The following is a 14312-nucleotide window of genomic DNA, read 5'->3' on the forward strand; positions in this document are numbered from 1 at the left end:
AGTTTGGACTATTATGTTGCAGAAAAAGAACCAGTTTTATTTCTAAAATTCAAAGCAAAAGTAGAACTGTGTAATGTTCACTCATTGGTAACACAAGAACATGTAACCTTTGGAAGAAGCTGGATTTGAAACTTCTTGTATGACCAGTTGGCACTAGTGCCTTTGGTTTGAAAGAACGATTACAGAATTATATGTACAATGTGTGTGAAACATGTTCTATCTCAGATGTTTGACTGTTGATCAGTCGCCTGAATGTCATACTGACTATGAGTGATAAAACTGGCACACTTTTATAAATATTGCAGACTCCTGTATGGAGGTAGGTGTATATGCCAAAATTTACTGCATAACATAATACATGTAGCATGATGTACTAAAAAATTCAACTGTTGTTATCCAAAAGAATTGAGAGTAAAATCTTTAGGATGGACCAGGACTAATACTGATTTTGTTGTTAATAGTCAGGAGGTTATCCCAAAACCTTTTGTGTAAATACTGAATACTCCAGTAATGTACAGGTGATAACTAGCTAAGTGGCAGCAGATACAATGGGAAAAAATAGGTTCCTTAGCTATTTTTCCTGTTGATAAACCTGTGCATAACCGTCCACAAAGCAAGTATTTCTGATAATAGCAGATGAAGTGAAAGATTAGCCGTCCCCTTGGGATTGACAGTAATAGTAAATGTTAATGTTGAGACCCTTGTGAGTATGCATTTTAACAATGTCCACTAACTCATGACTAATAGCTATATTATCCTTCTCAATTTGCTTTCAAATACATTATCATATCTTCAAATGTTTAAATGCAGAGAAAGACATTGCTGTTGAGAAGAAATCATTGCCATGCATTGGGACTAGAATGAAACACTTTGCCCTAAGCTCACTCAGTGACTCTATGTGTAAGCACATCTCTTAAGAAGACACAGAGCAGTGCAGACCAGAAAAGTTTCCACTGTTCTGAGTGAGGCAGTCTCCGTCAGGATGACAATATGGATATTAAAATCAGTTTGTATCCTTAGGATAGGAAGGAGGAAAATGGTCAAAAGTTTCCCCTCTCTGATCACAAGCTATAAAACCAATCTGTGGACAATGAAAGAGGAAAGAAAAAGACTTGACTTGATAGCATCCACAATGAAACGGCTTTATAAGGCTCAAGAGCTAGGCTTTTGTGATGCAAAGCTATTGATAAGACAGTGTTATAAATGCCCCAGGAAGAGCAGGGAAGTGAGAGGTGGTTAGAAAATTCAGGAGAAGAGCAAAAGAATCCATTTACTATATGCAATAACTTAAATAAATTTGATAATTTCACAATTTTTGACTTTATCTTCTTTCTCTTTCATTGCTATTTATGTTTTCCAGTCCAGCATTCGCAGTTCACCTTGTGCCCCTTGGGGCACCAACAGTAATTGGGGTAGTCGCCGCTCAAGCTGGCATAGTCTTGGAAGGGCACCCAGCCTAAAACGGAAGAATCAGTCAGATGAAAGGGAATCCCTGCTCTCGGGTGTAGGACGTGAAAATTGTGGTGAAGATGATGAATCTGAAGATGCAAAGTCTAGCAAAGCTGGCAGCCTCAGTGGATGGTCCTTGCACCATCGTGCTGAATTTTTTGATACCAAAGGATCCATAGACTTGCCTGAGCTACTTCAAGTACCAGTAATGCGACATTCTGTGACCTTTAATCCTATGTGCACAACACCTTGTGACTACCAAGATTGCAATGGCAAATCCTTGCACTTTCCAAATGAGATCTTTCCTCGAATGGATAACCACAAAGATGACCCAAACGATTATGAAGATGAAATTGATGATGTAAATTTAGCAAGTTTGCTTAACTCTTTAAAATTTGTGAAGTTATCTTCTGTTGCCCATATCAAATCACTTTATGCCTGTTGAAATTATTGTGCAATATTAGGATTATTTAAATGAGTTAATGTCATGTTGAAACAGCAGAGAAATTTTGTATAAATGTGTTAATGTGTTAAGTGTTACACAGCATAATTTCAGATTTCCAATTGTCTTAATTTTTACTCAACACACCTATTGCTAATCCAGATAGATGCTTAATACTGACTAAATATCTTTAATTAAGTGAAACTGAATTCAAATATTGAAATAGCTGATGGAGGGAAATATCTACTTGAATATTTTTGTACTGCATTTTACCTTTGCAAAAAATGTCCTGTTACAGAGATCATTTAAAGAAAGTTAATGTTAACTTAATTACTCAAATTTTCAGATCAGTTGAAGGAAACTATTACTACACATCACTAGTTCAACTTTTTGCAAGTTGCGCACACAATATTAGCACAGGCTTCAGGCTCACAGATCACCTGCACTAAAGTGCATGCAATTAATGCAGTCACTTTGGGTTTGAGTGCTCAAGGTGTGCAGTCCCCTGACGAGGCAATGCAAATTTACTTCAATTAACATCTGCTCTCTCCTGTACCTTAAGTGCATCACTGGGAATCCACTGTCAACTTGTAGCGCAAATATAAAATAGGAAGTGGCCATATGAGCCATTCAGTTATTTGGGAAATGTGGGATGAAAAGGCAACCTGTTTAATAGCTAGGGAAAATTTTTCTGGCTACTTGCACTAATTCAACAGGATGTTCTCAATCCTACAGAGGTCGAGCCAGAAGCAAATTTTATGAGTTGTGCAATGTGTAAGTTTGACAGCAGAGGGAGGTGATCAGTTAGAATGACGTGAGGCACTAATTCAAAACAATTTGCTGATGCTAGGAATTTCCCAATATTGGACAGGTCTCACTGACTGAAGTCCAACAAGTGCCAAATGGCAGCTTCAAGGTGACAAGTTCATTTTTGCTTCCTTTACATTCCCCACCCCAGAATCATAGGATGAGCAGCTGGGCCAGAAGAAGTCTTTCAGTGGGAATTCCTTTCCATTATGTTGGTCTGCCAGCTATGGAAATGCTTTATTGTAAAATGTTCATACGTCTTCAGGAGCACCTTCAACATGATGTACCCGTGCTCTCGCCTACATAATTCAGCCCAGTCCTGATGAAAGGTCCTGACCCGAAATGTTGACTTTGCTGCTCCTCTGATGCTGCCTGACTTGCTGTGTTCCTCCAGCTCCACACGTATTGACTGATACTTTGGTAGTGCATACTTTCCCAGTTGCACAGCCAGTCATCTGTAACTTCAGGCCCTCTGCAAACTTCCCATCATCTCTTATTGGGTGGCGAACCTAAATTGGAGGTGACTTATAAATTGCCTGTTTCTGGGGGATTATGCCTTGAAATTGTCCCAATGCCAGCAACTTGTATAAGATTCTGTCCAATAATTTGATTCCACCATGCATTTTGCTTCATTTTTTGGCAACTTGGCAATAAGCCCCTTCAATACTATCAGTCCAACATTTATAGTCATGAGCATTCTACTCAAGATACCTCTATATTTGCTGACAAAGAAAGCATAAAAGAGAGGTAATTTTGCAATTAGTTCAACCTGTGTGTATAGATTAAGACAGACATATCATGATGTCTCAAGGGAAATTTTCATGAGAGAACAATGAGTCACAATGAGGCAAAACCATAACTATATCATCCCTGGTGCAAGATTTTCAGGCAAATTACAGGATGGGGCAGCTTTGTGACTGCCTGACAAGGGGACCACGGTCTTGAACTTCTATATTATTGATTTATTCTTAGGAGCATCAAAATGTTTCACACCCAAGAGATAAATTATGTCGTGGTAGATTGCTTTTTTGTCAGTGCATGTCTGTCATCAACTTTTATTTGGAAATCAGCCACATAAGGCAAAAAGCTCTGCACCCCTATAATGTGGCAGGCTTTCTCAAAGTGCAGAGTATTACAGATGTTATGTCCATTTCTTATAGGTTTAAAGCTCGAATTTCTCACACTTCATTCATGCGTAGGTATTGAAGTACATGCAAGTGAATGCCTGGTTGCTGCCAAAAGGGAGAAAAAAATCATGCCCATTCTTTATAACTCAAGGATGATTAGTTTTCACAGCTCAACTATCATTAAACCATTAACTCCTGTTTTCTTTCACTTCTGTTTTCAGCCAAGTTGATATTGTACTTTACAATATCTCAGGCTTACACATAGATTTTTAATTTAAAGCAGTAGTCAGTTGATCATTCAAATATTTTTCTAAAAACCTGATTTTGGTATGCCTTTCATAAAAGTTGTCCTTTAACTTTAGTTACTGATAAGTGTAACAATCTGCATAGCTACTTGTGTTTTACAAGTTAATTGTACTTATTGGCCTGTGTTGACAGTGAACTATCATTTTCCTTTCATTACAGAGTTACTGTTTTAGAGTCTGGCAATTTCTGGAGCCATACAAACCAACGTGGTGTAAAACGCATGAGGATTGGGCACTCTACTTGTTTGCTCCTCAAAACCGGTACATTGTATTTCATTTTTGATTTCTTTTCATTCATACTTTTAACACTAGTATTCAATGGTATAAAAGATAACATATATACACATATATATAATGGCCTGCTCTCAAGTTGTTTATTACAGTTTTCAATATGTAAATACATTAATTATGTTCAATGACTGAGTACTGCTTTTCATCTTTATACCCATTACGATATACTTTCCGTATCAAAACAATAACATTGATAATTGACCAGAAAATAAAAAGGTAAGTTGATGAAATTAGATGAAAGATGGGAGGAGGCCCATGTGCTGGTATGTGCCTGTCGGGCTGAAAGGCTTGTTCTTGTGCTCTAAATGCAATGTAATACTATGTAAGTGGCAGCCTTTCTGGGTAAAACTTGCAAGTGAATGAGTGGCATATCCTTATTTCTACCACCTTCAGGTTCCGCATCATGTGCCAGAAGATCATTGCTCACAAGATGTTTGACCATGTGGTCCTTGTATTTATATTTCTGAATTGCATTACAATTGCTCTTGAAAGACCCGAGATTGACCCAAACAGTACAGTGAGTATTTGTAATGCAGGCTCAGCTACCGATTTTTGCATTTTCACTTGATATGGTTTTATGTGTATGATAAATAACACTCAGCTAATTGCTTTCTTTACTCTCAAGACCTCTTAGTCTTTCAGTCAGATGCTTAGAAGCATCCTTTAAAATAATTGATCATGTAATGATTCACAGCTCATTTAATGCTTTATTTCCTTCCTCAACAGGAACGGATGTTTCTGAGTGTCTCAAATCATATCTTCACTGCTATTTTTGTTGTTGAAATGGCTCTTAAGGTAATGTCCCATGTGTGCTTTAGCACTTTTTTTTTTGAAGTTATTGAAAGATTTGCCTAAAAGCAGAAAATGCTAGAAATGCTGAACAGATCAGGCTGCATCTGTGGAAAAAGAAGAAGAGTTAATATCTCAGTCTGGTGATCATCCATCATCTCTGAGGTTCTGGAAAATTGCAAGATTGCAACCACTATTCTCATTATGCTCCATTGGTGGGTAGTCACACTAGCCTTAACGATATTGCATAGGACTTGTTCTGTGAGAACCAGTGAGTAGATTTGAGGAAATCATGCGCTGAAAAGAATGGGCTTTGTTTAGCAACTAAATTCTAAAGGAAACATTGATCACAAGATGGTCTGAGATGAGGAAGCCTATTCAATCCACCTTAATCTAGCCATTCAACCTCAAAACACCCCTGACGTCCACCTGTCTCACCTTCCCCTATCAACTATCATTAAAGAATCTAATTGTTTCAAAGCTTTTGTGCCTTATTATATATCTGGAAACTTAATCTACACATTTCATTACTTTTTATCCAAAGAATTTCCAGATCAACCTTAACATTATTTTTACTAGTTTGAAGCTGTCTCCTTGTCCAATCACATAGAACATAGAACAGTACAGCACAGGAACAGGTCCTTTGGTCCACTGTGTCTGCACTGACCATGATGACATTCTAAAAATCCCAACAGCTTTTTTTTTTAAACTAATTCCATCTGTCTGCCCATTGTCCATATCCTTCTAGTCTCTGCCTGTTCATGTGTTTTTCTATGCTATTGTATCAATTTCTACCACCTCCACTAGTGACGCATTCCAGGCACTTGCTCTTTGTAAAAAACTTTTCTCACATATCACCTTTAAACTTTTCCCCTCTCATCTTAAACCTATGTCCCCGAGCATTTGACATTTCCACCTCAGGAAAGAGACTCCAAATATCCACCCTATCCATGCCCCTCATAATTTTAGATACTTTTAATGCTCGCCTCAGCCTCCGACATTAGCAAAAACAATCCAAGTTTGTCCAACTTCTCCTTATAGCCATACACTCCAATTCAGGCACCATCCTGGTAAACCTCTCCTGCACCCCGCCCAGTACTTCACATCCATCCTATAGTGTGATGACCAGAACTATACACGATACTCCAAATGTGGCCTGACCAAAGTCTTATACTGTTGCAGCATAACTTGCCAAATTTTATATTCAATGCCCCAACCAATGAAGGCAAGCATGCCATTTGCCTTCTTTAACACCTTATCCACTTGTGTTGTGACTTTCAGGGAGCTATGGACTTGGACCCCAAGATTGCTCTGTTTATCAGTGCCCCTAAATGTCACCCATTTACTGTATACTTTCCTTTTGCATTTGACCCATCAAAATGCATCACCTCACACTTGTCTGGATTAAACACCATCTGCCATTTCTCCGCCCAACTTTCCAACTGATCTATATCCTGCTGCATCCTTCGATATCCTTCCTCACTATTCACACAACTCCACCAATTTTCATGTCATCTTTAGTAAAGTCTATGTAGACAACATCCATTGCCTTACCCTTGTCAATCATCTTTGTCACTTCCTTAAAACTTAATCAAGTTTGTGAGACAAGATCTCCCCTGCTTAAAGCCATACAGACTATCCCTAATAAGTCCATTCTTCTCCGAATGCAAGTAAATCCTATCTCTGAGAATCTTCTCCAATAATTTCTCTATGACTGATGTAAGGCTCACTGGCCTGTAATTTGCTGGAGTATCCCTGTTGCCGTTCTTGAACACAGAAACAACATTGGCTATTCTGCAGTCTCTGGGACCTTGCCTGTGGCTAGAGGGAATAGAGAGATCTCTATCAAGGCTTCAGCAATCCCCTTCCTTTTCTTCTTCAATATCCTGGGTTGGATCCCATCAGATCTTGGGGATCTGTCTTCCTTAATGTTTTTCAAGACACCCAACACTTCGTTCTTCTTAATATCGACATGCCTTAAAGTAACATCACACCCCTCTCTAAACTTAACATCATCCATGTCTTTCTCTTTGGTGAATACCGATGCAAAGTACACATGAGGGACCTCACCCACTTCTGCTGGCTCCATACATAAACTATTTCCTTTGTCCTTGAGTGGTCCTACCCTTTCCCTAGTTGCCCTCTTGCTTCTAATATATGTATAAAATACCTTGGGTTGCTCCTTAATCACACTTGCCAAGGTCATTTCATGGCCCCTTCTAGCCCTCCTACGTTTTTTTTAAGTTCTTTTCTGCTATCTTTGTACGCCTCAAGGGCCTTGTTTGATTTCTGTTTCCTAAACCTTACATATGCTTCCTTTTTTTAACGTAATCTTATAACATCTCTCCCTTCACACAAGGTTCCTGAATCTTGACATCCTTATCTTTCATGCTGCCTGAACTCTGGTCAAATGGCTTCTAAAAGACTCCCACATGTCAGATGTGGGTTTGCCTTCAAACAGCTGCCCCCAATGCAATATTTCCAGTTATTGTCTAATATTGTTGTAATTAGCCTTCCCTTAATTTAGCACTTTAGCGCTGAGGATGAGTCTTATTCTTTTCCATAACTATCTTAGAACTTTTTTTCCATTCAGTCATGGGATGAGGGCGTCCTAGGCCAGCATTTATTGCCCATCCGTATTTGCCCAGAGGGCAATTATGAGTCAACCACATTGCTGAAGGTCTGGAGTCACACATAGGCCAGACCCAGTAAGGATTGCCATTTCCTTCCCTAAAGGACATTAGTGAACCAGATGGGTTTTTCAAACAATCAACAATGACTAATGATTCATGGTCATCATTAGACTTTTAATTTCAGATTTTTATTGAATTCAAATTCTATCTACATGTGGCAGGATTCAAATCTGGGTTCAGAGGACATTACTTGGATCTCTGGATTAACAGTCCAGTGGTAGTACTGCTAGGCCATTACATCTCTGATTAAACTTACAGAATTATGATCACTGTTCCCAAAATGCTCCCCAGTTTCATTTGAAGTAAAATTCTGAATTAACTTTTCCTACATCCTTAACCATATCTCAAAGCTTTATAAGGGCATCTCTCAGCTGCATCCTTTTCAGGCAGTAAGTCCAAGTCTATTCTGTTCATTTTTATAACTCAAATCACTTTACACTGAGGACCTGCTTGTGACTTTTCTCAGCACTACCTATATTACTTAAACATCCACCTAGATTCATGGGAAACATAACTAGATGCAGTTTTATGGATGCCGTTTTAACCAGAGCAGCCTACAGTTGATTATTACCTCCTCTGATTCACAGTTTACTGTTTGGCTTGTATTTAACTCCTTTTTTTTGTTGCTGCATTGTGTCTGCATGAGATGTTTGGGCTGGATTTTAGCTGAAGAAGTAACTTTCAAGGGGTGGATTTATTTCCAGTTCATGAACCTGCCTCTGTCAAAAATCAAACAATGCTTTTGATTATGGTGGAGGCAAAGCTTGGCTGAGGAGATGGGAGTGGCAGCCAGTTAGTGACCGGAACGGGTTGAGTCAGTGATCGTGCAGGATTGGAGGTAGACTCCAGTGAAATAGCCCATGTTCTAACCTAATTCACTGCTCTCTATACATTCTTCAAAAAAGTGAAAGCATCTGAATCTTCAAATTGTCCAGGGCAGGTGAAGAAATAGAACCAGGATAGGATAGGACAATATTAATTTTATTAAAATTTCATTACTATGGAATAGTTTTTATTTAAAACTTCCACTGATTATATACCAAATGAAACTTGTCCAACTGTTCACCCTGTTCCCGATAACTGTCCTTGTTCAGCTTTATGCAACTACCAATCTCTGCCTAGCACATGGAAATCTTAAAATTTAGAGCGCGAGCTATTAAGAGTAAATGCATCTACCATTTTTCACAATTTTTCTCTCTCTCCTCCCATCATCTTAAAAATCAGTGGATTCAGGAACACGGTGGGACATCATGATGCACGCTGCCAGTATTATTACTTTTGGTCACCTCCTACTTTGTCAACCCCAGTCCATAGAAGTCCACCCCCAGTGTCATGTCTGCTAAGAATCTGAGGTCTCCTTAAAATTTATCAGCTGTTTCAGCACCATTGATGAATTACATAGATCATTTATTTTTCCACTCTGTATTTCCAATAAGACTGATGCTTCCATTGCAGCTCAGGCTAGAACCTCAGTTTAATCAGTTGCAAAATATTGTTTTCATTGATAGTCTGTGATAATATCACTTGTTTTTCCTCAGGTCATAGCACTAGGATTCTTTTCTGGTGAGAATGCCTATCTCCAAAGCAGCTGGAATATATTGGATGGCATCCTAGTCTTTGTTTCTGTAATTGACATAATTGTCTCCCTGGCATCAGCAGGAGGGGCAAAGATCCTTGGTATTCTCCGTGTATTACGACTCTTGCGAACCCTACGACCACTGAGGTAAGTTCCACTGATACTTCAACTTTTAGACAGCCAGTATGGCCAGTAGAACTCCTCCGTCCTTGAGCTGTCACGTATTGAAACATCAGGAACAGCTTTACCACTGCAAATGAACATTAAATTATGAAAAAGATCATCAGTTTAATTGGAACAAAAAATTCTCTTCATTCTATCTCTCAATTTCTTGTCTTTCATTCTACATCTTCCTTCTTTAATTTACACAGTTCGATACATTTTCTACCACTGTTTTCAAAAACATTAAATTCAAAATCCCTTTTTTCCTTAAATTAAATAACAAGGAAGCATTGCTAGATCTGGTGCTGGGGCATAGATAACTCAGGAGTACCAAAGGTTTGACAGGGGGAGCAGTTAGGTAAGAGTGATCATTGCATCATAAGGTTAAGATTAGTAATGAAAAAGAGCAAGGAACAACTTAAAATAAAACTTCTAAATTGGAAGAGGGCAACTTTAATGGGCTGACAGGGGACCCAGCTCAGGTGAAATGAAGCCAGATATTGACATGAAAAACTGTAATGAAACAATGGGTGACCTTTAAGGAGAAGATGTTTCAGAGACAGGCTAGGTCCATTCCAACAAGGGTGAAAGATAAGGCAACTAAAACTACAAATTGTTGGATGACAAAATTATTGCATTCGAAATCTTTGTCCTCCTGGTTTCCATCATCTGTACAGAAAATGAGAGTCATTTCAAAATATTGCAATTTGATTCCTTAAAAACTGCCTGTTTGAACGCAAGGGAAGTTATACCTGCAAGTTTTAATGTTTCTTCAGAATGCAAACAAGAAAAATGTTGGTGTAAGACTACATGATATTACAGATTCATTTCATATGTTTTGTGACAGTGAAGTAAATAAATTTAATTTCACGGATTATATCCCTCCAATTGGTCTTCTGTAGTAATCAATATGAGAAGATTTCCTACAGTTGATATGTGTTATGAGCCTTAAACTGCATTCAGGAAAATTAGATTCACAATGTTGTAACAAGTACCAACTGGATTAAACCTCTTCCACATTTGTCTGTGAAGAGCACATGATGAACTAGAACAACTAGAAGAAAGACCCACTAGTGAGCGATGAGGTTCGGTTCGGTTCAGCATCACTCTTTATGGTAAAATAATGCTCTAATTACCAAGGAGTATCAGCCATAAGTTGACAGTTTCTCAGACATATGGTTCAACTGGCAACCCTAGCTACAGTCCTGAACTGTTGTAGTTGGTGGTTGTTGGTAAACACCAACAGCAGGTCATACTAGAGAATTTTTTGAGGAAGACTGTGGAGATAACTTTTAATACTAGTGGTAATCAAGAATGGGTGGTCGTAGATTTTCTGCCCATTATATATCCCACTCAAATGCATGAAGATTCTTGCCATTGAGGTTAGCAAGAAGGCAAGTTAGGCAGGGTGTATAACTGGTGAACATTCTGGTAATAGGTTTGGTTAGCTCAGTTTGGCTGGATGGCTGGTTTGTCATGCAGAGTGGTGCCAACAGCATGTGTTCAATTCTTTCATCAGCTGAAGTTCTCCTTCTCATCCTCTGCCCTCACCTGAGGCATGATAACTGCAGGTTAAACCACCCACCAGTCATCTGTCTCTCTATCAAAAGAATAGTCCTATGGTCTGGAACATCTATGGCAAATTCACCTTTGCTACTGAAGTTGAAAGGAAAGCTCTATATTGCCGTAGAATAAATAGATGCTTCATTAAATAATGGGAAGAAAACTTGAGCTTAAGTATATTTGCAAGTGTTGCAGGATTTTACCCTAAGGTACCAAAATTAATCTCTCATGGAATTAAATCTCCTAGAAAACCAGGAAATCCTTTTATTATAATGCACCAATGAGACTAGGAGTGTGCTGGTTGATCAAGAGGTCCACATAATCAATGTAAAAATGCACAGTAAGTAATAGAAGTTTCATGTAGAGGGTAGTCACATCACTGTTATACTTTATTTACAGCATAAATTACTTAAATGATAATGCAACTTTTCCTTAAATAAAACTTACTGGCAGAGAGCCTTCTCACTTGCACCATCAACTGACCACATGGAAATTGCGATAATACAGTAAACTTCAGGTATTTGAGGTGTTTAATTTTTGCTGGTTTATCAAGACTGCTGGTTCATAAGGTGCCAGGTAAAACAAAGCTTGCTGTAACACTTATTTGAGTTATTATGTATTATACAGTTGCTACATGCTTTGAAATATTTTAAGTGATAAAATCACAGTTCAGATTTTTCGGTGAACCGGTGACAGATTTTCCATTGTAAGAAATCCAGAGGGACTTTTTATTTTAATCTTAAGCGTGATATGACTCAAAGTGGGATGGGTTGAGTGACATTCTCCCCACAAGTCATATTTTAATACTTTTGCTGCAGTCCACTTTCTGTAAGATCACATGGGCCAAGTCGCCTTTATTACACTATCCAAGCACATTTTCTCTTGCTGTTATTATTAGAAACTCTGTTAACTTCCAATTCCATTGATTATGATTATTGATAGCAATTTATCCCTTTTATTAGAGTCATCAGTCGAGCTCCAGGTCTCAAACTGGTAGTAGAAACCTTAATAACTTCCCTTAGACCCATCGGGAATATCGTACTCATCTGCTGTGCGTTCTTCATAATCTTCGGAATCTTGGGGGTCCAGGTAAATATGAGATTGTTAATAAAATGTCAGAGCACTGCTCCCCAGAAATATGATTTCACATATTCAAATAACTTAAGCTGAGTTTGACAAGCAGACAAGTAAGCTAGATTGTAAACTGGCCCTCAAAGATTATTGCCTTTATAGAAGCATGCACATCAAGATCTCTCTCAAATTGATTCCAAAACATGCATTAAAACTATCTAAACTACAAAGAAATAGCTCATCACTACACTTCTGTCAAATGTCACTATATTAAAAAACAATGCACTGTCCTTTTGCAAAATTCAATTCATAACAATTCTGCTAAGCTACCTGAAAACCATACTGTTTGAGAACTGGCTACTTCACTGCATGGTGTATCCTTAGGACTTAATCACAGGTATTAACTGATACTACCTCTTGAGAGGGCAGTGAAGTTATGTCATAGAAAATTATAAACAATATCGTTATCATAATAGATTTAGCCAGGAGAGGAAATATTTACTCCTAATTTCTTATGAGAGATTTGAAGTGTCTCAAGGAAAGCAGAATCATGAGTGCAATGCTTTTATACTTAATGCATTCTGCTTTGAAAACTGTGCAAATTTGTTTCAAGGCTTTAATTGTAAATCTTGAATGATATGGGTAAAGCCAAAGTTTCATTCCTATTGTTCTATTCTCTCTCAATTATGTGTTGTAATCTCTCTTGCATTCTTCTATTTATTGCAATAGTACCAATCATGCAACAAGGCTAGATACAACAATATTGTCGGTTCTTTATTTGAACATAAGACTCCATATTAGGAGGCTATGTAGACACACCTGTAGAACTGCTGCTGTGGGGTGCCTATAATTATATCATCTCTCATATTTCATGGACATGCATAGTAGTTTAAGAAACACTCCTTTTGAAGGTATACATATTTCAAATTGCAACAAACTGGACCAGAGATTGTGGAAGGGAAAACTCTCTGGTCCTACCTGTTAATCCTTCCTGGATTATGTGAATTTTTCTACTTTCTAGTTTAAAACATTTATAGAAAATCAATTTGAAGACTTTATGATTTAGAAATTCAGCTGGGCCCTTTTCTGAGTCAGCAAGCCAGAAACTCAAGGAGTGATAGAAATTGTATGATAGGTTTAACTTGAATCACAGATCACATTTAATCTGAGTTGTTGATGTTGGTCATACCTCTAGAAACAACTCCTCTAAAAGGAAATGTAGTTTGCAATAATTTCCTGGAAATTATTGGGCGAGGGGAACAATTTGGACCAAGGAGTTGAAGAGGGCTGTGACTGCTTTTTAATCATGATGTGGATTGAATGCATCTAAAATTCTCCTTCACAAATCTATATATTCATGTTATGCAGTTGTTTAAAGGCAAGTTCTACCATTGTGATGGACATGATACCAGGAATATTACAAATAAGTCAGAATGTGTCCAAGCTAACTATAAATGGGTGCGCCGTAAATACAATTTTGATAATCTTGGACAGGTATGTTTTAAGTTCTATATTTAATGGAATAATTGTTATTGTTGGCATGATACAAATTTGCCATCTTTTAAAATGCATTCAGAGAAAAGCGTAGAAATTACAAGGTTGTTTCTCTATTTTTCAATTTTTGTTAAATTATTGGTATTAGTTATGTGGGATTTGAAATTGGTTTAATAACTTTATTAGTTTCTCTGCAAAATTATTTAATGTGGACATGCAGAAAATGAGGATCACAGTATATCCTTCATTGTCATTTGATAATAATTCTGAGGTCTTCAAAAATGTAGTATCATTTGGGTTTTTTGACAGTTTTATATTTATTTTAGTTTTTAATCTTTGCATTCATTTAATCCACCTGGTTCACTAATGTCCTTTAGGGAAGGAAACTGCCATCCTTAACTGGTCTGGCCTACATGTGACTCTAGACCCGGAGCAATGTGGTTACTCTTAACTGTCCTCTGGGCAATTAAGGATGGGCAATAAATGCTGCCTAGCCAGCGACACCCACATCCCATGAATGAATAAAGAGAAAAAAAATTTTGA

General features: G+C 37.8%; 1 protein-coding gene across 1 annotated transcript in view; it reads left to right on the forward strand.

Annotated features, from left to right (window-relative positions):
• LOC109933425 (voltage-dependent T-type calcium channel subunit alpha-1H-like) overlaps nt 1–14312 on the forward strand; it is a 260784-nt gene that overhangs the window by 166755 nt on the left and 79717 nt on the right. Inside the window, exons 13-19 of the mRNA XM_048609686.1 lie at nt 1361–1810; nt 4291–4391; nt 4815–4938; nt 5148–5216; nt 9442–9626; nt 12167–12293; nt 13644–13769. Of these exons, the coding sequence (XP_048465643.1) occupies nt 1361–1810; nt 4291–4391; nt 4815–4938; nt 5148–5216; nt 9442–9626; nt 12167–12293; nt 13644–13769 (1182 nt within the window). The remainder of the gene's footprint in view (nt 1–1360; nt 1811–4290; nt 4392–4814; nt 4939–5147; nt 5217–9441; nt 9627–12166; nt 12294–13643; nt 13770–14312) is intronic.

Source organism: Rhincodon typus, chromosome 21 (genome assembly GCF_021869965.1).
Source record: "Rhincodon typus isolate 14 chromosome 21, sRhiTyp1.1, whole genome shotgun sequence".
NCBI lineage: Eukaryota > Metazoa > Chordata > Chondrichthyes > Orectolobiformes > Rhincodontidae > Rhincodon > Rhincodon typus.